This window comes from Apodemus sylvaticus, chromosome 2, assembly GCF_947179515.1.
Source record: "Apodemus sylvaticus chromosome 2, mApoSyl1.1, whole genome shotgun sequence".
NCBI classification, from domain to species: domain Eukaryota; kingdom Metazoa; phylum Chordata; class Mammalia; order Rodentia; family Muridae; genus Apodemus; species Apodemus sylvaticus.
Genome location: NC_067473.1, coordinates 144,745,980 through 144,773,684, shown reverse-complemented (window position 1 = coordinate 144,773,684; position 27,705 = coordinate 144,745,980). Strand labels below are relative to the sequence as shown.

Here is a 27,705-nt window from a genome sequence, read left to right as displayed (position 1 = left end):
TCAAATTTTTAATATACTTTATAAAATTAAAGCTAAGGTGAACTAAGCACAAACCTGATGTATTAACTTGAGAACTTAGCATAAAAAGTAGCTCATTTGTTCAGTAAATACTGAATGCTTAACTGGCAAAGATTATGTCAGGAACTTGGTAAATAGGGATGAAACAGACAGTCATAGTTAATATATCTTGGTTCTGTGATAACCTTGATTTGAGGTCAAAGATCAAAATTTATGTTCAATCAATAATGTATTTTGTCAATTGCAAAATACATAGGGTATAAAATCTTTAAAAGTTTCATAATCCCAGTGAATAGTCCAAAAAGCCACTGACTATGGTGCCAATGTGGATTCTGTTCTCAAAGGAAGTGCTGTCTGTGTCTTTTCTAAATAGAAACATCACACTGAAAATCTAAGCTGAAAGAAGACAGACTCTCAAATAACTTTCCATAAGCTAAAACAGGGATTGCTGTTAAGGAACTGATAAGTAATGAAGTTATTTCATTTCCCATAGAACTATCTGAGGAAAAACCAGTACTACTAGAAAACAACAGAACAAACAGCTAGGCAGGAATAACAGAGCTCCCAAGTTAGATGGTCCATCTAACACCCTCTTCTATTGAGGGCACCAGACCTATATATTGTGTACAAACGGGGAGGTGGGTGATTTTAATTCTCATGTGGTACCTTTGTAAAACATTTCTTATCCTGAGTAAGCAATATAGCTTACATTTTCATTTAAAGATACATTAGCTCTCCCCACCCCCAAAGACTGACAGGCACTTTAGGGGTGGGGAGGGCTTTAGAAAATAACACTTCAATATACTAAAAGAGAAATTCCTTTAATTAGGCTTGTTGGTCCCGTACCTCATCTACTTAGGCTTCTACTACTTACTAATAGTCACACAAAGCATCTTTGCCATGTTTAGGTTGAATGTATTTATTTTAAGGCAGATGATAAGACTGTAGGTCTTGAGTAATGCTTCTGTTTCTGAGATGATACAAAGAATTTAGATCGTAGAACAGTAGGCTGCACAAGCAATAGAATATGGCCTAAAGTGTTCTGAAATTTAGAAGCCAAGCAATGCAGGCTTCTTAAATACCACTACAATCACCTTGCTAACAATAAAGCATTCTGGAGTGGTTAAGCAATGTAACCTGTAATACTTAGTTATTTTTCTGCTATTTTTTACCAAATCAAGTTCTTTATGCTGACATTTCCAGTGTTGGGAACTACAAATACTGTTGTCTTCTTTCTTGACTTTACCAAGGAGGATCTCTTCCTTCTTGATCTGAAGGATGAACAAAGGCTTGAGGAGTGCGTTTTAGAAGATACACTGCAGCATGAAGGCCCCCGATGTTCACCCAGACTGTATGGACCTTTCGCCACACATGCCCCATTCCAGATAAGGCCTGGCACACACAAAAAGCAGAAGTCATTAGGCTGCCAGGCTGCTTCTAAAACATCCTGAAATCTTTACACTTAAATGCTCTGGGGGATGGGGTGGAAGTTGACTCACAAGTTAAGAGCACTTGCTGGTTTTGGAGAGGATCAGGGTTCACTTACTGGTACATTGTGGCTTACAACTATAACTCCAATTCTAGGGCATCCCATTCAACACCCTCTTCTGCGGAGGGCACCAAACATATATATTGTGTACAAACAGGGAGATAAGTGATTTTAACTCTCATATGTAGTACCTTGGTAAAACATTTCTTGTCCTGAGTAAGCAGTACAGCTCTACCTGTCCCTGGTCTACAGACACGGCTCATTTCCCGAAGGCAAGCTGGATATAGATTCCAATTTCTCTTCTTGGAGCCCATCCTATAAAAGAAGGTCAAGTATAAACTGTTGAAAAAGGTAGATAGGTAGTTTCTTACATGAGACAACAAAATCTAAGGTATGAAGAAATCATCTTTTAGAGGCCAGAGCTGTTCTATGCCAATGAAGGAAGGAAACTGTTAGTCAAGTGTTTATAGAGTTTTCTATCAGGACACTTTTTCTTAACAACTGTAACTTATCTCATTGAAGACAAACCTGAGGAGAAATCTGTCCCAAGAAGAACTCCAAGAGTTCTCCTTAGCCTACAATGTGGAATAGGACCATGTAATGGCACAATGGGTGAAATGAATTATGGTATGTGTCTTAGTCAGGGTTTCTATTCCTGCACAAACATCATGACCAAGAAGCAAGTTGGGGAGGAAAGGGTTTATTCAGCTTACACTTCCACGCTGCAGTTCATCACTAAAGGAAGTCAGGAGTGGAACTCAAGCAGGTCAGGAAGCAGGAGCTGATGCAGAGGCCATGGAGGGATGTTCCTTACTGGCTTGCTTCCCCTGGGTTGCTCAGCCTGCTCTCTCATAGAACCCAAGAACACCAGCCACAAGGGGCCCTCCCCACTTGATCACTAATTGAGAAAATGCCCCACAGTTGGATCTCATGGAGGCACTTCCCCAACTGAAGCTCCTTTCTCTGTGATAACTCCAACCTGTATCAACTTGACACACAAAACTAACCAGTACAATCGACCCCTTGTCAACTTGACACACAAACACATCACTATTAAGCCTCAGCCCTTACTTTCTTATTCATCCCCAAGATTTAATTACTTTAAAAGTCCCACAGTCTTTACATATTAAAAGTTCAATCACTTTAAAATGTCCAATATCTTTAAAATTCAAAGTCTCTTAACTGTGGGCTCCACTAAAGTACTTTCTTCCTTCAAGAGGGAAACACATCAGGGCACAGTCACAACCAAAAGCAAAACTCAAACTCCAATGGTTCAATGTCTGGGATCCAACTCCCCGATCTTCTGGGCTCCTCCAAGGGTTTGGGTCACTTCTCCAGCTCTGCCCTTTGTAGCACACAGCTTGTCTTCTAGGCTCCAGCTACCTGTACTCCACTGCTACTGCTGTTCTTGGTGGTCATCTCATGGTACTGGCATCTCCAAAACATTGCCATCTTCCACTGTAATTAGGCTTCACCAATAGCCTCTCATAGGCTCTCTTCATGGTGACAAGCCTCTGCTCCTATGCATAGCCCTTTCAAGTCCTGGGCCATCAACTGCAATTGAGGCTGCACCTTCACCAATGGCCTTCCATGGCCTCTCACTGTGTCAAGAGCCTCAGCAGATCTTCATGACCCCTTCATGCCTTCAAAACCAGTACCCTCTGGGTGACTCTTACACAGTACCAAGTCCAGCCACAGCACTAAATACAACTGTGGCTATCTCTGGAACACAGCCTCTGTGCTCTCAGAAAACACTTCCCAGAAGATTTCACCTCAGTGATGCTGGTTTCTTCTTAGTCACAGCTAATTTCTTAGCTCCAGCTAACCAGTATCAATAGTCCCAGTAACACAAGGGTTCGATTTAGTGGTTCTGGTATCTTGTTAATCACAGCTGATTCTTCAGCCCTAGCTAACCAAAACCACAGAATCTTCACAATCGAAACATGGCCCTGATAAGAGTCTTTAATCTTCCCTCTGAAATTTCACAAGTCAGGCCTTCATCTTCTGCAATGTTCTTAACATTGTCTTCCAAGCTCCTACAGAACTTTCCACAGAGCTCTTAACATCCTAATGGCTCTTCTAGCTCTAAGTTCCAAAGTCCTTCCACAGTCCTCCCCAAAACATGGCAAGGTTGTCACAGGAATACCCCACTATGCTGGTACCAATTTGTTTTAGTCAGGGTTTCTATTCCTGCACAAACATGACCAAGAAGCAAGTTGGGGAGGAAAGGGTTTATTGAGCTTCCAAGTTGCAGTTCATCACTAAAGGAAGTCAGGAGTGGAACTCAAGCAGGTCAGGAAGCAGGAGCTGATGCAGAGGCCATGGAGGGATGTTTCTTACTGGCTTGCTTCCCCTGGCTTGCTCAGCCTGCTCTCTTATAGAACCCAAGAATACCAGCCCAGGGATGGTACCACCCACGAGGGGCCCTTCCCCCTTGATCACTAATTGAGAAAATGCCCCACAGCTGGGTCTCATGGAGGCACTTCCCCAACTGAAGCTCCTTTCTCTGTGATAACTCCAACCTGTATCAAGTTGACACACAAAACCAGCCAGTACAGTATGTTTTTCTGACTGAGAAGCCAGTACAGTAACAGGTAAACTCATGCTATGTATTTAAAAAAGAAAAATCCAATTTCTACCTTTTTCCAAATGGCATATCTGTTACAATAATATCCACAGAAGCAGTTCGAAGTGGGAGGTTGCAGATATCCCACTGAATAGCATCAATGGGCAGACCCCAGGATGTTTTTCTGTGGAGACAAAGGTAAGATATTTCAATATATTCTCCCAGGCTAATGAGATGGCTCAGCAAATAAAGGTACTGGTCATTAAGCCTCATGACCTGAGCTTTATCTAAGGTACCAAGTAGAGACCTAGAGACCTAATTCTTCAGTTGGACTTCTACCTACCCTCATGTCCACACACAAATAAATAAATGTAATAAAAAAAAAACATTCTGCAGTCTGAACTTCTAAAGATTGTTTTTCTAAAAAGAAATGTTAAAGTAATATAGAAAGAAATATGTCCATAACTGAAATATAAGTGTTTTAAATGGTTAAGACTGGTTTTCAAAGGATATATGGTTAAGAAAGTACAAGGGAAAATGAGCTTACATGTAAAAGAGTGTCTAAAAGGCCAAAGAAATGACCCAGCTGGCAAAGGTCTTGGTCCTAAGCCAGACAAAAGGAATTTGATATCTAGGACTCACAGGAAGGAGAGACCCAAGTCCCACAAGTCATTCTCTTGACTTCCACACCATGACACAGCTCCATGGCACTCTCAGGCCCCAAAAGCCCAATCCAACAATCTTCAGAAGCAAAGCAATTGGAGGATTTAAACAGGCCATGGCTACTAGTATAGATAACTGGTAATTTAGAAGTTATGGTAATGGCTTTCATGCTTCTTTCAACTCACATTGTTCTAAATAATTAATTTGGTTTTTCAAGGCAGGGTTTCTCTGTGCAGTTCTGGCTGTCCTGGAACTCACTCTGTAGACCAGGCTGGCCTCGAACTCAGATCCATCTGCCTCTACCTCTGGAATAAAGGCATGCGCCTTATCTAAATAACAAAACCTATACCATACTGTACTGTTTTGTGAAAAGACACAAAAAAAAATGAACAAAAAAGGAGAACTAAAATTGCAATAAAGTATGGAAATGGTAGTTAAATTAATAACATGCTTTTCAATAAATTAGATGGTGTCTTCTCACACTGTTCATTTTGCTATAACGATGCCACAAAGAACTGGGGGTGAATGAAAATTCCAAGTCAGTATGGAAAGAGACTTAAAAAAATACAATGCAATCTTTGAAGTTAAACGTACCCATCTTTAATCTGGCTCTTAGTCAATAGAGATGAGATGTTATTTGCTGCTCTGTTCACTGCCAGTGGGTTGTTGTCCCCAGCGATATGATAACAGTGAGACCACTCAGTAGCTCCCTATGAGACAGGAGTGTTGGTTAAACATGCCACAAGAGGAAAGGGAAAGTCAGTATGGCCAGCTCTCAGGAACATGGTAGTCTGTGTCACTCATTCCCTTGCCAGAAATGGCCTCCTTGTTCTTCTGCCTGCTGAACTTTACCCACTAGAAATGTGGCTCCAGTGTCACTTACTATGACATCAATGTCAAACCTAGAAGCACTTTGTAGCTGACTTAGCCCATTTGAAACTATGTCTATCACCTCTGCCTTCGAAGTAATCCAGCAATTCCTTCCGGATAGGTCTTGTATTTTATCCCTACCCAGCAATAGCTGCCACATATAAGGGACTGCATTCTCTTAATTAACGATTATAAAAAAATTTAGCAAACTAACCAGACCTATGCTGTCTTAGATTATGAGTTTAGCTTTTAAAAGATAACTACCATATCTCTGAAAAGATTTTGCAGTTAAGTAAAAAAATATCAGCGGGATATAAATGCCAAGCAGTGACATATTTGTAAAACGAAGTGACATACTATGGTACAGTTTCTGCCACAAAGACATGCATGCATAAACATAGCACTTCATAACCATTTTACCCAGACCCTTGAGGGTGATTCTAGTTTATTGTTCTACAATAATTGCAAACAAAAGGAATGTTCAAGTATGCCAGAAACTGGGTGTGCAGGGATACAGAAAGAATTCACAGAGTAAAATTCTCTCAGGTGACTTGTGCTTCCCAACCTTTTTTTATTATTATTATTTTAATGTTTAATCCAGTATGGATTTCCTACCTCAGGCTACATTTACAGTACTTCTAAAACTTCACCTGTACACAGACCTTCAGTTTCCATCACGACTCAGCTGAAGTTTCTACATTGGTACGCTCATGCCTACTTTTAAATGGAAATGACTCAGTCTGGTTTCCCTCCCCCCTTTTTATTCTGATGTCTACTTTGCACGTTTCTTGACCCATGGTCACTTTACCTGTCATTTCATAGATAATCTGTGGTTTACTGATGGAGAACTACAGTTGGTTTCCAGAGCTGACTATAGTAACTCAGCTCCTGCTCAGACCTCAAGCAGCAGTCACTCACCAGCTAGTGGGACATTCACACCATCTGCATTTCCTCTTGGATTTTAACTCCCGTTCAAAGTCAGACCATAGATTTTCTAATTACACTCTGGATCATTTTTCCCTTTGTGGGTTGCTTTGGGCTTGCTCATCTGTCCAATTTCTGCCCACTCAACACAATCTGTGGTACTTCTGTGAAATTTCTTTTCCCTGGCTTTTGGTATTGCCTGGAACATTTCACTGTGTTAAACACAAAAACTTAAAGTGCCTTTACTGTGAGCTCCTGCATAGTCTCTTACACAGCTGTGGTGGCTCATGACTGTAATACCAGCACTTGGGAGAGGCTTAGGTAGGCCTACCATGAATTCACCGTGAGCCTGGGCTACATACCAAGACTCTGCCTCAAAAGGGTTAAAAAAAGAAGAAAACACCCTCCCATTTCTTTTTTTTCTTTTTTTTTTTTTTTGCCTTCTGTAATATTTTGTTTTGTTTTTGCTTTGGTGACTGGCTTTCTCTGTGTAGCTATGGCTGTCCTGGAACTCACAAGAGCTCTGCCTGCCTCTGCCTCTTGAGTACTGGGATAAAGGTATGTGTCACCACCACCACCCATTACCTTCTGCAGTTTTTTATGAGGGTTGTAGCAATTCCGAAAATAATTAATGGTCACTGGGTATGCAGCCTTGTGAGATTTCCTAAAATATGTTTTTTTTTTTTAAAAAAAAAGGTAAAACGGCCAGATAGTTTGTGCCCTAAAGGAGATGGGTGAATCTCTGTGAGTTTAGGGCTACATAATAAGACCCTGTCTCATAAAAACCAAACATAAAAAACACTTATAGGTATTCTAATGGGTTTGTTTCTGTTTCTGTTTGGCAGTGCTGGAGATCAAGTCCAGGACATCTGTCTTGCATGCCAGGCAGGTACCCTAGCACTGAGCTGCAATACTGTGGTTTCTCCTTTTCATAACTAAACTTGTTCACTTCAGGAACCTCTAATTATGTAGAGGTTTATGACCCCTTCAGTTATCCTCTGCTGTTCAATCTAGTGTCTCATCCATTTGTTACAAAAAACAAAACAAAACAAACAAAAAAACAAAAAACAAACCGGGCGGCAGAGGCGGTGGTGGTGGTGGTGGCGGTGGTGGTGGCGCACACCTGTAATCCCAGCAGTCTGGGAGGCAGAGGCAGGCGGATTTCTGAGTTCGAGGCCAGCCTGGTCTACAGAGTGAGTTCCAGGACAGCCAGAGCTATACACAGAAACCCTGTCTCGAAAAAACCAAATACAAAACAAAACAAAACAAAAAAAGTTTGTAATTCTTAGCTCCTCTGTGATTCAAAAAAACAGATTTCAATATCTAATCATATGGTACTTGGCTGTTTGAAATATATGGTTACAATGCTTTGACAGAAGTTTTAACCTGACTATGAGAGGTTTTTTTCAGACTTTTGGGTTTTTTTTCTCATTGGATCCAATTTGCCCACTAACTCTAGAACATTTTGAATAGATCACTTGCTTATATAAAAATAGAAAGGTGTTATTACCTCTATTGGTATTGCCCCTGTTCCACACATTGGATCCACTATTACATCAGTAGGTTTAGGTTCACAGAGCCTGGAGGGAGAAAACAATTCAGCACATGTGAAAATCAGCCAAAAACTGAGGCTTCCACAATAGAAATTCCTGAAGGATAGGATAAAGAGCCTCCTGGTATAGGACCAGCACACTGGCACAAAGGATCAGCAATTTATGGTTTGATAGTCAGCCTGGGGTTGGCACTCAGTAGCAGCACTCACCTGTGTGTACAATGCTTTGGGGGTAGGGGGGAGAGGAAGAGAGATCGATTTGTTATTGTAGCACTTAAGAAGCTGAGGCAAGATTTTTTAGTGGGCATTTGCTGACAACCAGACATTCAGTAGCCTTTCATTTTGGATTTAACTGTGGAGATACAGTCCTTAACATAAAATAACTGGTTTAAATTTATACCCTTGTTATTTTGCTGAATGCTTTAAACAACCCTATTACCATTTAACAGACAAAAAATTTTTCCTAGGACACAAAATAAGGAGCGTAAAGACTACAGGTCACTGTGAATAGCTTTAAATGTTACTTAGCAGTCCTCAGATCACTAAGTTTCATCTGATCTAATCTTTTCTGTTTGAGACCTTGCACCATGCACGTTAATGATCTCCCTCGTAAGACAGATTCTTGGGCAAGCCTGTATCACCAGTCATTGTTAATGGGCCAGGATAGGGCACTTGATCAAATTATGTCACTCAAATCCTCTTAGGAATGTGGAATAAAGAGCAAGTAGCACGGGGTAATTTGAGCCAGTCATGTGCAAAGGAAGGTAAATGCAACCCCGTGCACAGGTGAGCTAAGCAACACCATAAGCTTTTAGGAGACAGGAAAGCAGTCCTTCGCATTTTCTACCATCTACTTTCAACACTTCTTCATTTTTAGCCTTTATGTATATGGATACATTGCTAACATGTATATCTGTATCACATGTGAATACTGCCTGTCCAAAGCAAGAAGAGGGCATCTGATCTCTTGAGGCAAGTTATTAACCATTGTGAGCCACCATGTCTGTGCTAGGAATTGAACCCAGGTTCTCTGGAAGAACAGCCAGCTCTCTAGCTCCATAGTCTCTACCTTTCTTGAGATGCTTTCAAGGGTTTTTTGTGGATTTGGTATAATCTTTGCTCATCTTGCCAAACATCACAGTCTTCAGCATAATTAGTTATCACTTCATGTGTATATGTGCATGTGTATGTACATGTGCTTGCCACATGCATGTGAATGCAAGAAATCAGAAATCAACATTGGGCATCCCCACCCCCCCACACACACCTCTCGTTTTGGTTTTTTGAGAGAGGGTCTCTACAGAGCTTTGGCTGTCCTGTAGGCCAAGCTGGCCTTAAATTTACAGAAGTCTGCCTGCCTCTGTCTCCTGAGTGCTGAGATTAAAGGATATGCCACCACATTCAGCTGGGCACCTTTCTCAATTGCTCTTTACCTCACAACCTGGAGCTCACAAATTCAGAGTGGCTGGCCAGAAAGCCCCAGGTATCCTGCCTCAGCCTCCTCAGTACTAGGATTACTGACAATAGTGATGCTGGAAGGTTGCATTCAAGCTTATGCGGATATTACAGTTTATCCTATTTAGGGTTTTGGGGGGGGGGGGTTGTTTTGTTTTGTTTTGTAGACGGGGCTTCTCTGTGTAGCCCTGGCTGTCCTGGAACTATGTAGACCAGGCTGGCCTCCAACTCAGAGATCTGCCTGCTTCTGCCTCCCAAGGGCTGGGATTAAAGGCATGTGCCACCACTGCCCGTCTGTTATTTAGTTTTTTAATACCAGCACTCAAATAACTCTTTGCATGCTGGTTTCTATCATCGTGGTTGGAGGCAGATAACAAGTCTGTCCAGTAACTGAAGCTAAGGAGTGTTCTCTTAACTTTTCTGTTACTAACAATGTGTCCCAGTTGTGAGGAACTATGAAACCTCACATGACCATGAAAAAGGAAGTAAAAATTGAAAAGGAAGAAAATGTAATTATATAACTTATTAAAACATGCCAGGCACTATACAGAATAAGATTATCTGCCTATGTTTCTGCATTTGGTCCTCGTGAACAAAATTTTTAATAAATACTTTAATATTTTATTTATACATATGTGTTAATATCTCTGTGTGTGCATAATGCAAGCCAGAAGAGGGTACTGGAAGGGGGTATGCAACTGGGATTAAAGAAGGTTGTAAGCTGCCAGACATGGCAGCCTAGAACTGAGCTCTGGTCATCTGGAAAAACAGCATCAACTGTTAACTGTTGAGCCATCTCTATAGCCCCAAGGTCAGTCACAACTTTTTTTTAAAGTATGTATATGTGTGGGTTAAATTCTTAAAATATGTATATGTGCTGGTGCCAGAAGACAGGTGTTAAATACCCTGGAGCTGAAGTTGCAGGTTGTTATCTACCAACCTGAATGTTAGGAACTAAACCCAGATCCTCTGCAAGGGCAGCATGCATTCTTAAACCTCTGAGCCATCTCTCCAGCCAAAGTAAACCTTTTCTTCTTTTTCATTTTTGTTCTTAAGAAACACTTCACAAATTTGTCTGCCATCTTTATGCAGGGGCCATGCTAATCTTCTCTGCATTGCTTTAGTTTTAGTGTATGTGCTGCCAAATTGAGCACATGAATAATCTTTGGTGTCCCATGTCAAGCCCATTTTGCAGTACTGAAATCTCAAGTGTAGGGGTGGGGGGAAGACTTATTTGAGAACCTAAGACTGACAACAGTGGCAGGCTGCTTGCTTTGCACTTCTCAAAGTCCCAATACGATGCCCAGGTTGCTGCCCGTGTAACATGGAAAACTAGATTGCCAGGGGTGTGGCGCTGTGTGTCATGACCCACGTTCTACTACCAAGCTGCCTGCCAGCACCATCCCTCAGCATACACGCTTACACATCGCAAGGATCTCATCTGCTTCACTAAAGCACAGCAAAACTGACTCTACTGCCTAAAGAGAAGCAGCTCCTCACTGAAGACACACACGCAACCACCTCTCACATTTATAATCAAGAATACTAAGAAACCATCCACATGGTATTTTCTGCATCAAAAGCTAACAACAGGGGCTGGAGAGATGGTTCAGTGGTTAAGAGCATCGACTGCTCTTCCAAAGGTCCTGAGTTCAAATCCTAGCAACCACATGGTGGCTCACAACCATCTGTAATGAGATATGATTTCCTCTTCAGGAGTATCTGAAGGCAGCTACAGTGTACTCACATATAATAAATAAATAAATCTAAAAAAAAAAAAAAGGCTGACAACAGTGAATACTGAAGAGAAAATAGGTACTTTGTAATTCTAACCAAGCAATGTTTTTTATTTTTAGAAACTGAGTGTTTTAATTCAGAGCAAAGTGTTCATTACAATATGGACAGCAAAATCCCCTCCTGTTACCTGAGCATCCCATAGGCAAGAGTTGACCTAAGAGTTGTAGGCCCAAAATGTGTAATATTCCTGCGGTGCAGACTCTCTTCTGTCAGTGCAACGGCAACAATGACTTCATTATCATGGATGTTCAGGAGAACCTACATCAGATTAGAAACATATGAAAAAGTCAGAAAGTCAACAGTCTTCAAATCGTACCTACTAACAAGACCTTTTTAAAAACAGGAAAAAAAAAAAAAAAGCAGGGCCTTATCTGACTGCGGTCCTCCCTCCCCAGTGCTCTAATCCCAGCAAGGCAGAGGCAGGTGGATCTCTGTGAGTTCAAGGCCAACCTGGTCTACACAGTGAGTTTCAGGATAGCCAGGACCAGATAGAAAGACTATATCCCAAACAACGACAAAAATAAAGAAAAATAAATTTAAAAGAATAAAATAAACAGAGCCTTGAAGCCAAGATTGGCTTGAATTTCTTAGACAGGCCAGCTGGACTGAACCTCAAAATCCTCTTGCCTCTGCCTCATAAATACTGGGATCACAAGAAAGAGAGACATGTCTGCCTTATTAAGACTTTTTGAATTACTATAAAAACAACAAAACAACTGTCTTCTTCAGGGCTAGGTCTGAGGCACGGCGGCGTGTCAATGGAAAGAGTACTTGTTTGGCAAGTGTGACGATGTGAGTTGATATCCCTGGAGCCCAAGGAAAAGCCAAGCAAGTGAAAGACACCACATAGACAACTTTCTTTGTAGAAAAATTTTCATTTTTATTTCAAGTGCACAGATGTTCTTCCTGAATGTTTATCTGTGCACCACTTGGTACCCATGGAAACCAGAAGGAGGTGTGCGATCCCTTGGACCTGGAGTTAGTACCATATGGGTGCTGGGAATTAAACTTGTATATAGACAGTTCTTTTAACTAAGCCGTCTTGCCAGCCCATACAAACTTACTGATTGAGTTATACTTTACAAGTTTACTATCCAGTACATAATTTACTTATTTATGTATTTATTTGTGTTTGTATGTGGATTGAGTGAGGTGATCAGAGGACAACTTCTACCATGCATCCTAGGAATTGAACTCAGGCCAGCAGCCTTAGTGGCAAATCTGTCTATCATGAACCCAGAGGTATGTAAATCTTAACTACATATATATTTCAGTGAGCTATGACCTATATTCAGTACCCTTTAGAAAGCTTTTTCCACTTTCTTGGGCTGATCTAACCACTACTATATTATTGTATCATTTTTTTTGGAGTTAACAAAACTGAAATACACACACACACACACACACAAAATTTTCATTTAATTTTAAAAGTTTATTCTTTTTACACACACACTATACATATACATACTATCTCTCACACACACACTAGCTATCAATAAGTTATCTCCCAGTTTTTATTATATGAACATATTTTGATGGTATAGATTTAAAGTGTGTGTGTGTGTGTGTGTGTGTGTGTGTGTATGTTTTCTCAATACAAGGTTTCTGTTTAACTCTGGCTGTCTTGGAACTCACTTACTCTGTAGACCAGGCTGACCTCAAACTCAAGAAATTCATCTGCCTCTGCCTCCCAAATGCTGGGATTAAAAGTGTGCATGTCCATTGCCTCTGTGTGTGTGTGTGTGTGTGTGTGTGTGTGTGTTTTATTGTTGTTGTAAGACAGGGTTTCACTGTGCCAGAGAACTCACTATGTAGACTAGGCTGGCCTTAAAATTAGAGATCTGACAGACTCTGTGTCCTGAGTCTGGAATCCAAGGCATGGCCACCACACTTGGCCTACATGTATTTTTTAAATTACTACTTTTTTTTGGAAAACATTTCAAACACTTTTACAGTGGCCTCTCAAACATACCCTTTATCCAGAGCTGACACCATGTTGTGTTTGCTTTTATCTTGTTTTCCTAGTAGTTTTAAACAATGTCTGATTATGACTACCTTTGACCTAGTTTTCCTAACTCACAAATATTCTAAGAAGATAAAATGATCCCAAGTCTTCCCCCTAGAATGTCCTCATCACAGCCTTACCAAAGGCAGAGGTCAAGAGCTGACACTGAACATGCAAGGCCCTGCCCTATTAACCTTACTCACATGGCCTCATTTCCTATGAAGCCCTCTGAGCCTGGGACACAGAGACATCAGTTCAAATAGGATTTGTTTCCTGTGCTACCTTGCAGACTTCTGGACATGGCTTTCATTAGCTTCTTTGTTCTCACAGCTGTGTAAGAAAATATGGAATGGAGAATTGTTCTCATCTGACTTTAAAAAAAAAAGTTACAAAGAGAGTGACATGTCCCATATTTGAGTATCCCAAATGAAACAAAAGTTGACTTGGTAAAAATGTCAACCGCAAAGGGCCTACATAAACCACCAGAAATGTAAAGAACTCCAATTACCATTATCAGCATAAGTCACCCAGTAGTCACAGGATAATCAAGCTAACAGGAGGCATTTGGTTTTAAGAACCTAGTTGATTTAAACAGAACCAAGCTGGCTCTGGATGAGGACTAGCTCTAAAACCCTGACACAAGGGTCTGAAAACTGTATTCTACTATTGTTAGTAGCAGAACTAGAAGTAAGTTTACTTCAGGTAAAGTTACAATCTTGAAGTCCATATAATGTAGAAAAATACTAGATTAGAAATGAGAAGACTGGGGATATAGCTTAGAAATGCAGTGCTTCAGCTGGGCGGTGGTGGTGCACGCCTGTAATCCCAGCACCCTGGGAGGCAGAGGCAGGCAGATTTCTGAGTTCGAGGCCAGCCTGGTCTACAGAGTGAGTTCCAGGACAGCCAGCGCTATACAGAGAAACCCTGTCTCGAAAAAACAAAATCCAAAAAAAAAAAAAAAGAAAGAAAGAAATGCAGTGCTTGTCCATATGTGCAAGACTGTGGGTATGAGTCCAGCACCAAAATTTAAAAAACAAAAAGGGACTCACCTTTCTTCTGCTGGACATGGTGATGCCAGGGTCAGAGACACACAGAGCACACTTGAGGGTTTTGCAAGACAGGGTCTCTACATAGCCCTGACTGTTCTGGAACTCACTATGTAAGCCAGACTTGCCCTGAAAACACAGGAGATTCTCTGCCTCTGAGTGCTAGGGTTAAAAGAGTACTTAAGTTCTGACAACATCTATCCAATGAGCACTTACCATATACCAACATGCTATACCCAACACTCAAAACCACTTCATTTGCCTTCCATAGTATAGACCTTAAAGGGATACACTATTTTGGCACCATTTGAAAAAGAGGCTCAATTCCAGAGTTACTGAGTAAAAATTTCAATTAATACTTGTCCATCTATCTTCATAGACCATGCTATTCCTAACATCCGTCTAGCTTTTCTACCACTTTTTAATGACCCTTGTAATAGGTTTGTCTGGAAGTTTTACAAGTGTATGAGAACCTTTTTTTTCTTTTGTGGGTGACTGCATAACTCAGAAGTTTACATTGTGTTCCTACCATTATACCTTATTTTTGAAGCCATCTCTCACTGGACCTGGGTTTTGCAGCTTCAGCTGGCCTGCTCTAGGGCACTGCCTGTCTCTATCAGTGCTAGGGTTAGCATGCATACATCTGCTCTGGCTTGCATGTGGATGCTAGGAATCCAAACTCAAGCACTCATGCCTGCTCAGTAAACACTTTGCCCACTGAGCCATCTCCCCAGCCACATTACAGATCGTTTTCATCATCAATAAAAGCCAAGACCCACCTCTACATCAAAGTTGGTCATGTCAGCCTTCCACTTAAAGTACTCTTGAATAGCACCTCCAAAATCTCTCGCAGCCTCATTGGAGGTAAAGCAATGTTTCTCTCCTGCTCTGTTGCAGGTGACTCTAAACTTCTGTACCTGTGGTTCAGTTTCTTCTCTTAGGCTCTGACCAGTTTCATCTTTGCAAGATGCCAAGACATCACCTACTAAGGTTGATATCTCTTCTTTGATGGCTGGATTTTCATAATAGTCCAAGATATGTGAATCTGAAGTGCTGCTGGCATGCTTTTTCTTGCCTTCTTTCTCGTCTGCTTTGTCTCCTTGTCCACAGTCAGCCTTCTCTTTCCCTGCACTCTGACTTGCCTTTCTGCGCTTTGCTTTCTTCTTCTTGAAAGTTGTGTTAATTTGCCAGACTTTCAAAGGGTCTGACCATGGGAGTTTTCCAGCCAGTTCTTCAAAGTCTCTTAGAACTTCTTCCTGCAAATGATGGAGAATGAAACCCTTTTGTTTCTCACCATTTTAACTGAACAAGTAAGTGCCTACTTTCCTTGTAGACAACTCTGGTCCTTATGATGGGGATGGTTGGAGAATACAGACCAAAGGATAAACAAAATGATACCTGCAATGAAGGAAATTCCATTTTCAACAGTGAGGATATATAAACATTATGCTACTGAAGAAGACTAGAGCAGAGGGCAGATCAGATGCACAGCATTGGGTACCTGTGAGGGAAGCAGGTGGACAAAAGGCAGCAGACAGAAAATCAACACATCCTTTCAGATCTTCTGGATTTGGGCAAAAACTGTAAGAAGTTTCAAAATGTCATCTGTCCAGATTCTAAATAGTATGGTTAATTTTTTCTTTTGTTTGGTTTGAGACAGGGTCTCTTCTTTATAGCCCCAACTGTCCTGGAACTCATCTGCAGACCAGGCTTAAACCATTTAAGCTTCTTAGAGTTAAACTTCTTACACCATTTTATAGACCATTTTAAACTTCTATAGATCCACCTGCCTTAAACGCATGTACCACTACACTTGGTTCACATGATTATCTTTTTAAAAAGTAAACGTGGTGGTACTCCCCTGTACAGTTCTTCTCTTCCACTTGGACTTTATTTACAGTACTAAGTACGGTCTACAGTTTCTAGGCTTACTTACTATCAAAGCCACTCCTGTAAGTCCATGGTGAAAGACCTTAACTACCTTGACCTTTGCTATAGGCCACACACCTACAGCAGCAGAGGCATATAAAGGGTGGTTAATATATAGCTGCCAGGCTAGGTTTATTGGCACAGGCTTATAATCCCAGTTTCTAAGGAACCTAAGTCAAAGCTGCAGTTCAGGCCTTCCTGTGCTACAGAGTGGGTTCAGGGACAACCTAGATAAGATATTAACATCGTATCTCAAAACAAAATGTAAGAGGGTCAGGCATAAGAGTTCAGCAGTACAGTGCATGGGTCCTAAAGTCAACTACTAGTACTCCAAGAGTAAACAACAAAGACAAGTTACTGGATGGTGTGGTTAAATATTTAAATGTGAAGTACGAAGGACTGCTATCTACAGAACAAGCACTAGCCAAACAGAGTTATACAATCTATATAAACATCTACAGTACAGATAGTTAAATGACTTAAAGATCAAGAAGCCAGGTATGGTGGTGCACACTTTTATTTCAAAACAGAGACAGATGGATCTCTGTGAGCTTGAGGCCAGCCTGGTCTACAACGTGAGTTCCAGGCCTGGCATGGAGGCAATGAGACTCTGTTTCAAAACAAAACAAAACAAAACCTTTAGGAAATTAAATATTCAGTTTCCCAGTCATTTCAAGACACATTTCACCCTCTAATCTAGCACTTAGCATGCTAGGTAAATTCACTTTTTAAAATGAGGAACTAGGGGTAGCCACTAGCAAGTTCTGGATGCCAGAAAAGCAAGAGGCTCCCAGGACCCAACAGGGATGAGATTAGCTGACATGCCCAACACAGGGAAGGGAGAACCTGTAGAGAACATATCTCAAGGTTAGGAAAGGCCCCTGGTTGGCAGATGGGGCCATCCACTCATCTCCAAATTTTTAACCCAGAATGGTTCTTGTCTAAAGGAAATACGGGCACAAAGTATGGAGCAGAGACTGAAGGAAAGGCCATCCAGAGACTGTCCCACCTGGGGATCCATCCCATGTGCAGACACCAAACCCAGGCACTATTGGGGATGCCAAGAAGTGCTTGTTGACAGGAGCCTGATAGAGCTGTCTCCTGAGAGTATCTTTTAGAGCCTGGCAAATAGAGAGGTGGATGCTTGCAGCCAACCATTGGACTGAGCATGGGGTCCCCAATAGAGGAGTTAGAGAAAGGACTGAAGGAGCTGAAGGGGTCTGCAACCCCATAAAGAAAAACAATATCAACCAACCAGATCCCCCAGAGCTCCCAGGGATCAACCAAAGAGTATACAAGGAGGAACCCATGGCTTCAGCCACATATGTAGCAGAGGACTGCTTTTTCTGGCATCAATAGGAGGTGAGGCCCTTGGTCCTGTGAAGGGTTGATGCCCCAGTGTAGGGGAATGCCAGGGTGGGGAGGTTGGAGGGGTTGAGTGGGAGGGGGAGCGCCTTCATAGAAGCAGGAGGAGAGGGGATAGATAAGAGAAACCGGGGAAAGGGATAACATTTGAAATATAAATACATAAATATCCAATAAAAAAATCACTTTTTAAAAATATATTTTGTCTATAGTTCATTGACAAAAGTTAAGTGTGTTTTCCTTGATGACTAACTCCAAAGTCTCTGGTGCCATGCAGCTAGGGAGGAAGTAAAGATTATAACAATTCACTCAGAGAATGAAAATTATACTTCAATAAAACAATAAAAAATAGGACAAAGGAAGAAGGGAAAGGCCTGTTTATCCCAAGTCAGTCCAGGGAGAGCTCTTCCTCATGGTCTCACCCTCAGGAGCCCAAGAGAAACTGCCTCATCCCAAAATTTCAAAGTTCAAAACTTTATCAACACAGAACTTACAAAACAATGCAGGGGAAAGAGACACCTGCACAAAAGAATACTGACTAGAAAACTGGACATAGAACACTGTTTAAAAAATGTGATTTAGAGGCAAAACATACAAAAGACAATGACATCAGAAATATGAGAAAATGTCTGGTAAATGAGACCTCATAGCAGACTTAGAAGCAGAAATGAACTGTGGTGAGTCACTAGGAGATGGAGTTTACAGTTTAAACAATAAACAAACAAATAAATAAATACAGGGAGGGGGCAGATGGTGCAGTTGGTAACCCTATTGTTGCACAGTGTGAGGACCTGGGTTCAATTCCTCAGCACTCAATTTAAAAAGCAGGAATGGTGGTTTGTGCCTACAATCCCGGTACTGGGGCAGGGGAGACAGGAAAAAGGTCCCTGAAGGTTTCTCACCAACCAGCCCAGGTGACAGTGAGATCTAGTGGCACTGAGAGAACCTATCTTAAAACAATAAGGGGGAAGGGGCTAGAAAGTGACTCCAGAACTAAGGCTGCTTATTGCTCCTGCAGAGGACCCAATTTTGGACCCCATCACCCACATGGTGGTTTACAATATCCATAACTTCAATTCTAGGGGATACAGCTCCCTCAGTTCTCCAGGTACGTGCACATATATACACACAGACAAAATATCCATACATTTAAAAAAAATCTAGAAGTGAGAATAAGATGGGGTATGAGTGCTTGCATATACTGCAGGAAAAGCAGTCTTCACAAAAGCCTGCTGAAACACAGGAAAGGATGTAAAAAGGAAATAGCATGGCGATGAGCAAAAAGTTAATTGAAAAGACAATGATAAATAAGGAAAATAGTTAACAAGTACCTATTTACCTAAGAGATTCCGAAGTTACACTAATTCAAGTTATTTTCCAGAAAAGTGGACTGATATGTTCTGATAAGAAATTATCAATGATAAAAGACACTTGAACTTAAAAAACTTTCTTTTTTGTTGCTGTTGTTGTTTTGTTTGTTTGGGTTTTTTATTTTGTTTTTTGTTTCTTTGTTGTTGTTGTTGTTGTTGTTTTGAGAAGGGGTTTCCCTGTATAGCCCTGGCTGTCCTGGAACTCACTCTGTAGATCAGGCTGGCCTCAAACTCAGAAATCCACCTGCCTCTGCCTCCCAAGTGCTGGGATTAAAGGCGTGCGCCACCACCACCCAGCTTAAAAGACTTTAAAGAAAGCTGGAGGTTTGCTTGGTTTTTGATCATCACACACAAAAAAATCATAAAGACCACCACCACCACCACCACCACACCAACCCCACCCCCACCCCCAGAACCACCATCACCACCTGCCCCCACCACCAAAAAAGAAAAAATAAAGAAAAGAAAAAGACAAAAAATAAGAAAGCACAACAAGGGGAAAATATTTAGCAAGATGAACTCAAATGAACAGACGATTATGCTCTGTCAAGAAGGGGAGACTAGTTCTTTACACTCCATCCACTAACAGCATACAAAGACAAATATCCCTCAACTCATGCCATTAAAAAATAACAAGAACCAGGCAGACCTAATGGCTCATGCTCACAATGGAGGATCTCTTCAAACTCAAGCCTAACTGGGCTACAGAGTAACACAAGCAAACTGCAAAGGGCAAGAAGTACACCTGTGCTGGGCAGTGGTGGCGCACACCTTTAATCCCTGCACTTGGGAGGCAGAGGCAGGTGGATTTCTGAGTTCGAGGCCAGCCTGGTCTACAGAGTGAGTTCCAGGACAGCCAGGGCTACACAGAGAAAGCCTATCCCGACCCCCCCCCCCCACACACACACACACAAAGTACATCTTTCCACTTGGCTTTAAGACTAAAACAAAAACAAAGTATAGGTCATGACTATAAAACAGAAGCAAAGTTACACATCAGCACATAATAGGAAAGAGAATTTAAGAATGCTATAGTCCTTATCTCTTATAGTTACAGGTCAAAGGGTAGAAGTAGAGGCTGATAAAGAATATTTAAAGGGCCAAAACTAAAAAAGTAAATAAAATCAGAGGGCAGAGCGGAAATGAGGGAAAAACATGACAATTTCATCTACAATGATTGCAGATATAAAAAAATGAAAATAGCAGATTAGGTAGATAATATCAAGTTGTATTTATAAAGCTAGTAGCTAAAGATATATGTATATATATAATATATATGTATATATATTTTATAAACACATATATAAAAGTTATATACTATTAAAAAGCATAGCACAAGAGCCAGATGTGCTAGTGCATACACATAATCCCAGCATGCAGAAGGCAGAGGCAGATGGAGTTCAGTTAATTTGAGGCCAGTTTATTCTACAAAGTGAATTCTACGACAGCAGGTCTGTATAGGGTCTGCATGATGAGATCCTGTCTCAAACAAAAAACTCTTAAAGCTCCAAAAGAGAAAATATAGTGCATGAAAAATTATTATATAAAGAGATGTTTATATGAAAATGAAAGATTGATGTAAATATGACAAAACAAACCAAACAACAGGAAACCACCCTGAAAACCCCTCCCTAAAACACAGCAAAACCCAAACAAATAAAAAAACAAAACCAGGGCTAGAGAGATGGCTCAGCAGTTAAGAGCACTGACTACTCTTCCAAAGGTCCCGAGTTCAAATCCCAGCAACCACATGGTGACTCACAACCATCTGTAAAGAGATCTGACACACTTTTCTGGTGCATCTGAAGACAGCTACAGTGTACTTAGATAACATTAAAAAAAAAAAAAAAAGACCAACCAAAACCAAACTCTACCCTTTATTTTATATGCTAATTTAATAAGAAACAAAATTAAATTTGTATTTGTATTACACATGTGCAGACTTTAAAAAAAAGTAGAAATGAGATTGCACTGGGGGAGTGTGTACAATTTACACTCATAACCTGAAGGACTTAACAATTTTTCATAGTCAAGATACAGAAAATTCCTTTGCATAGACTTGAAAATTTATCTTAGACCCTACTCTCTCCTTTGAAACTTATATCAAAAATGTTGCGTGAGTATGTGGTATATGCACATGTTGCTGTGTATACATTTGTGTAAATGCATGTGCAAGTGTGGTAGCCAAAGGTCAAAGTTAGTGTCTTACCCTCACTGCTTTGTATCTCACTTTCTTTTTTTTTGAGATATAGTTTCTCTGTGTAGTGCTGCCTGTCCTAGAACTTACTCTGTGGCCCAGGCTGGCCTCTAACTCAGAGATCCTTCTGCTTCTGTTTACCAGTGCTGGGAGCAAAGGTATAAGCCAACATTGCTGGGCTGGACTTGCTTTTTGAACCAGGAATTCTGTCTGGGTGATGGTGGAGGGGGCACCTGCCTTTAATCCCAGCACTTAAAGGCAGGCAGAGATTTGATTTTGAGGACAGCCCAGTCCACAGGACAGCCAAGGCTACACAGAGAATTCATGTCTCAAACAAACAACAAAACCTCTCACTCAACCTGCAACTCATTCAACTAGGTTGTTTCCTCTTTTCCCTTAGTGATGAAGTGACATCTTACAGTGAGCCCAACTTTTATGCAGGTCCTGTTGCTAGTGTAGTGGGTACCTTACCAACAGCGATCTTCTTCCTCTGCCTTCAAGAACCTGTTTTACAGTGGTTTCTTTTTTTGTTTTTGTTTTTGTTTTTTTGGATTTGGTTTTTCCGAGACAGGGTTTCTCTGTATAGCCCTGGTTGTCCTGGAACTCACTCTGAAGACCAGGCTGGCCTCGAACTCAGAAATCCGCCTGCCCCTGCCTCCCAGAGTGCTGGGATTACAGGCGTGCGCGACCACTGCCCAGCTTTAGTGATTTCTAAGGCCACTTGGAAAGGTTAACTAATATAGACTTGTAGTACATCAAATTCACCTCTTATTAGAGATCAGAACTGCCTCAACTATATAAATTTTAAGATGAGGTGGGGGGTACAAACACCTTTAATCCCAATACTTAGGAGGCAAACACAGGAAGAGCTCTGTGAGTTCCACAACAGCCTGGTTTACAGCGCAAGTTCCAGGACAGCCAGGGAGCTACACTGAGAAACCTAGTATCAAAAAACAATAACAAAAACATTACAATGACAAAAATCGAAGAATTTAATAATGTCTGGTAATTTAAATGCAAGAGAATTTAAGATAAATTTAAGAGAAGTTAAGATAAAGCCAAATATTTATTAATGCATAAAACTGACCTTCAAAATCCCCAAATATTTGGCAGTATAGGTTCTCAAAAGACTGCCTCTGAAATTGTTTTAGGTATCCTTCAGTTGGGAGGAACTATCAGAAATCGCGAGAGTGAAGCCTGGGGAAGTAGTTCAGCGGGAGTGCTCACTTAGGAGGCAAATGTCAAGATTCAAACCACCAGGACATCGATAAGGAAAAAAAATGAGTCTGAAGGATTAGAATACTAATGTTTCTAATGCTGAAAATTATTTTTATAGGCAATACAATTTTTAACTATTTTCAGTGGATACTCTATTAGAGCTGTTTGAATGTTTGGTAAGCCATGGGTTCTGTTAGCCTTTTAGTTACTATTATTTTTTTTACTAGGATCTGATGAAGAAAGTGCTTCAGCATTAAGACTTATTTGGGGATTCTTTGGCTTTCCAAATTAATCTGGAAAATTAATAATGAACAGAGAATTAGACAGCATACCACAGTTCTTTTAAGAAAGATTAGCTCTAAATTAGACATTAATATAACATTGACAAGAAAAGTTTTAAGCACTTAATTCTGGAAACTTGGCCAGAAAGAGATACAGGAAAAAAACCCTAAAGTATTATTGAGGTCTGTTTGCAACCTTCAGCTTACACAGCAGCTGGATATGGAAGACTCGGATAATAAATACAGGCTGGAGACAAAGCTGTGGTCCTAACAACTGATGATGTTTGGTATTAAATGTTGTTTTGGCTTCATTTCAAAACATAAAGTTAAACAGGACAAAAGCAAACTGGGAGGGAATGCTATTTGTGTTCTCTGTCTTCTGTTCACATGCTGGGAGCAATTTTAGTTTCAAACCACGTGTTCTATCTTTTGAGCTAATCTAAGAGTTTTTCCCTATAACTTCAGGTTTTTCTTTAACAGTCACCTTTAGAAGCAGCTTCAGGGATGGGCTCTAAAGATGTTTCTAGATCTTAGTGGAAAGGCTTACTGTAATCACATGCTTGGCTCTTGTTTTATTCCCAACAGTGTAAACAAATAAACCAACTGCAAGGCTAAGTGACGGTGAGACAAGCAGGTGTAACACTGCAGACAACAAGCTCTCTGGGAGAGACCATGCTTGGAATAGCTCACCTTTGTAGCTTTGAACTGGTAATCTTTAAATTCCTGAACAACCACAAACAAGTTATCAACTGATCTCAGACAATGAACCTAGGGAAGAAAAACAAATGTTTAAAACAAACTTCTGAAAATACTTTGAATAACACAAGCTATCTACAGTTAAATATTTAAAAGAAAAGTACAAAATTGGTTCATTTTTATCTTTTCGAGATAGGGTCTTGCTACGTTGCTCTGGGTTGCCTCAAATTACCCTGACTCAGTGTCGCCAGTACTGACATTACAGGAGTAAGTTACCACGTCTAAGTAAAATAGTTTTAGAGCAGCACCTCATGTTGGTACTTTATATTTAATATTTTTCCCACCCTGAGTGTTTCATTTCTTTGGTTATCAATTGATTCCCACTATTCCCCAGAGAAAGGGCCACTAAGATCAAATTATGCAGTCTGAAATGTCACTGGTCTAGGGCAGGGAAAGAGGGAAACACAAATGGGGCTTTATCATGCTTTCATGTCTTTTGGTTGTATCCTGAGGGGGCAAAGACCACGGAAATGGTCTTTGGATGGATGTGCAGCATATGCCTACATTCCCAGCCTTCTGGAGGCACAGCATGCTCAGCTGTAGAGTGAAATCCAGGCTAACTTGGCTACATCAGACTCTGTCTTAAACTCCTACCTCTCCCTTCCAAAAAAGAAACCACATATGGTTTAAACTCAAGTTCTGTGATAGCTCAATTACTGCAGACAAGCTACTTTTCTTCTTAAACCTAATGACTGATAACAATAGTGCCCAATCTTCACAAAACTGCTGAGGGCATCAAGAAAATGTTTGCTCACTAACAAAGACCACAACTATTTTGTGGGTTTGTACTACATGTTTTATGCTATTAGCTTGGGATATACTATCAAGACAAAAACAAAACCTAAAGAACCTCCAGATAACAATTCATACCCTATGTTACTTGTATGGTAATGAGAAATTCGGTAGCTTTTGTTTCAATGGGAAGGCAGTTTGCTAACCTGTTTCTCACCTATGATCATGTATAATTACTTTTGATCAAGAATGTCTTTGAAGGGGGCTGGAGAGATGGCTCAGTGGTTAAGAGCACTGACTGCTCTTCCAGAGGTCCTGAGTTCAATTCCCAGCAACTGCATGGTGCCTTACAACCATCTGTAATGGGATCTGATGCCCTCTTCTGGTGTGTCTGTAGAGAGCAATAGTGTACTCATAAATAAAATAAATAAATAAATCTTTTTAAAAAATGTCTTTGAGGGGCTGGAGAGATGGCTTAGTGGGTAAGAGCACCGACTGCTCTTCCAAAGGTCATGAGTTCAAATCCCAGCACCCACATGGTGGCTCACAACCATTCGTAAAGAGATCTGATGCCCTCTTCTGGTGTGTCTGAAGACAGACAACTACAGTGTACTTACATATAATAAATCTTTTAAAAAAAAAATGTCTTTGAAAGGGCTGGAGAAATGGTTCAGTGGTCAAGAGCACTGACTGCTCTTCCAGAGGACCCAGGTTCAGTTCCCAGCACCACCAGTATGGCAGCTCACAACTGTCTGTAACTCCAGTTCCAGGGGATCTGATTCCATCACAGACAGACATGCAGGCAAACACCAATGCACATAAAATAATAAAAATCTTGTTTAAAAAAACAATGTCTTTGACATGGATGAAAAGGAAAACCTCAGCTTTTGTATGTACCCAAACTTTCGCTAAAGTAAATTTACATGTCATAGATATTGGTACATATTTCATTTTGGTGAATAAATCATCAGGAAAGGCTATGATTCTAAACCATAGTAAACTAATGCTAAAACTGAATATACATTCCAAAACATTATAAATACCAAAACAGAAAACTAGTCAATTTCACAAATCAGTATACAACAGAAAATGCAGATACTTCAAGGAGACCGAAGTAAAGGATTCCTAAGGGGAGTCTACAAACCAGAAAAGTAATCATAAAATAACCAAGTTAAAAAGACTAATTTAAATACTGTTTTGTTCAAACCTGAGCCAGACTTTCCACTGCAATATCAAAATATATTTTGCCCCGGTCTTTGCTGATCCTGCAAGATGACTTCAATTTCTCTCTCACTTCATCTGCAGCTGTTTGTTCAAAGCCAGTAGGTACAGTGGCTCCAATAGTGACTTGGAGATGCTCAGGCTCACTGACGTCACTTTCTACCAGGGGCACAGGCTTCTGGTTCTCATCAAGGTTCATATCCAGGGGCTCTCTGGTAGCTTCTTGAGTGTCAGACATGATGGAGATGTTTATTAAAAGGCCTAACAGTCTCTATAGGGAATACAGAAAAGGGAAAAAATGCAGTCTCTTTTCATATTTCAATGTACATACCAGTGTTAAAACTATCATATAAATAAGGGCACAGATTACAGGCAGTGAAACGTGATTAAGCCAGCAATATACAGGTTAGGTTTATCAGGAGAAAAGACAAGAGTATTTCCAGGTCTGGGCATGGTGGTGCACGCCAGTAATCCCAGCACTTGGGAGTGGGAGGCAGAGGCAGGCGGATTTCTGAATTCGAGGTCAACCTGGTCAACAGAGTGAGTTCCAGGACAGCCAGGACCACACAGAGAAACCCTGTCTCAAAAAGTCAAAAGAAAAAAAAAGTATTTCCACTGCATGCAGTGCTTGGCTTAGGGTCATCTGTGTTGGTAAGCACCATCTTACATTTGCTAACACGAAAACAGAAGCTCTTATACTGTCCTTTCGGCTTAGCAGCTCAGAATGTGAGGCTGTAGTGGTGGTCCAGAGGTATAAATTACTGCTTCACACACTCACAGGTCCAAATGACCCTAAAGCAAGTTAATCCTGCCTAGTTTCGAACTGGAAACTAAATTGTCTCCCTCCTTCCCAAAGTTGGATGGTTTTAATGAGAATAACACAATTCTGGAGTAATGATCAAAACTTTTTTTTTTTTTTTGGTATAGAATAGAGTTTATTCAGAGTAGGGGATGGGAGTTAGTGGTAGAGAGAGGTAGAGAGAGAGAGGGAGAGAGGTGGGGAGAGAGAGAGAGAGAGAGAGAGAAGCAGAAGAAGGAGGAGGAGGAGGAGGAGGCCGGCCATGACCACGTGGAGGGGGGAAGAGCCCCAGGGGCAGAGAGGTGAGAGAGTGTGGGAGAGCAGAAAGCAAAGAGCATGATCAAAACTTTGTGTGGGTGAGGAATCTATTTTCCGCCATACAGTCAAGTGGGCAGAGAATTTATTAAAGATTAACTCAACTTCCACTATCTAAACAATTACATGGATCTGAAAGCCTACTAGATGGTGACGCTGAGCTCCAATGATGGGCATCCAGGGGAGATCTTGGAAATATCTGAAGCTAGTAAAACAGACTTCCTGTATGAGAGTTTCTGTAGGTTCAAGGGGTAGGAGAGGTGTTACCGTGGTGGAGGGTCCACACCTCCCACTAGATTTTCAAAAGCGTTGTGACTTAAGCTAACATCTTCCCTGTCCCTATGCTGTGCCAAGGTCAGGTCACAGAGGTTAACCCGGTTACACAGTGTCACTGTTCACCACAGTGAACAGAACTCCTACAGACAGGTTGAGAGTTGAAGGGTTGTTCGGACTGGAGGGAAAAGTGTCTCTCATTCCCGCCCTCTGCGAAGCCCAGTGAGAGGCCACACGCTCCATCCCAGCACCAACCTACACAAAGCCGCCACTGTCCTCCCCTCCGTCCCACCTACCCGGCCACTCCCACCCGCGGCCAGTTACCGGCTGCAAGCACAGACTCTTCCGGTCGCCGCATCTGCGGGCTGGGCGCACTCAGGGCACGCCGCCGGAAGCCGAGTTGCCACCCCGGAAACGGAAGTCAGGCCTTGGAGGTCACGGTGCTCCCGCGCTGGAGGTGGGCGAGTGTGCGCGTAGAGCTGTGCGCAGTTGGTTGCACTCTGAACCGGAAGAACTGCGGGCTGGTCACCTGCCCGGAGGTAACCTTGATGGAGCGATCGCTGCACCAGTTGTTCAGTTGTTTTACTTCCTTTGCCTAAAGTATCGAGCATTTGCATTAGACTGGGATTTGATTCCAGTTTTAAAGCCAATGAAACCGAATCTAAAGAGATTCTTTTCCCCCATTCCCGTCTTACACAACACTTTTTTACTTGGAATTTATTTTTGAGATGGGAGTCTCACAATGTAGCTTGACTGGCCAGCTCGTTGTGTCGACCATTCTGCCCTGGAAATCACAGATATCCATTGTCTCTGCCTCCGGAAAGCTGGGATTACAGGTGTGTACCACCATACCCGGCTTGATTT

General features: G+C 41.3%; 1 protein-coding gene and 1 non-coding gene across 3 annotated transcripts; both read right to left on the bottom strand.

Annotated features, from left to right (window-relative positions):
- Window positions 1-921: 921 nt before the first annotated feature.
- Thumpd3 (THUMP domain containing 3) lies at window positions 922-27,262 on the bottom strand. Of its 2 annotated transcripts, none has more exons than XM_052174506.1 (10): window positions 27,166-27,262; window positions 25,441-25,725; window positions 23,436-23,513; window positions 15,165-15,641; window positions 11,462-11,592; window positions 8,041-8,110; window positions 5,331-5,446; window positions 4,147-4,257; window positions 1,699-1,822; window positions 922-1,410 (listed from the first exon to the last, which is right to left on the bottom strand). In XM_052174506.1, exons 2-10 carry the CDS (start codon window positions 25,690-25,692, stop codon window positions 1,261-1,263), a joined length of 1,509 nt encoding a protein of 502 aa, XP_052030466.1. In that variant the 5' UTR covers window positions 25,693-25,725; window positions 27,166-27,262; the 3' UTR covers window positions 922-1,260. The 2 variants fall into 2 exon arrangements, with proteins under 2 accessions (XP_052030466.1, XP_052030465.1); XM_052174505.1 differs by having other exon boundaries at window positions 27,138-27,256.
- On the bottom strand, window positions 10,585-10,691 carry LOC127679476 (U6 spliceosomal RNA). The gene has a single exon (XR_007976786.1). It is a non-coding gene; the product is annotated as a U6 spliceosomal RNA (small nuclear RNA).
- Window positions 27,263-27,705: the final 443 nt, after the last annotated feature.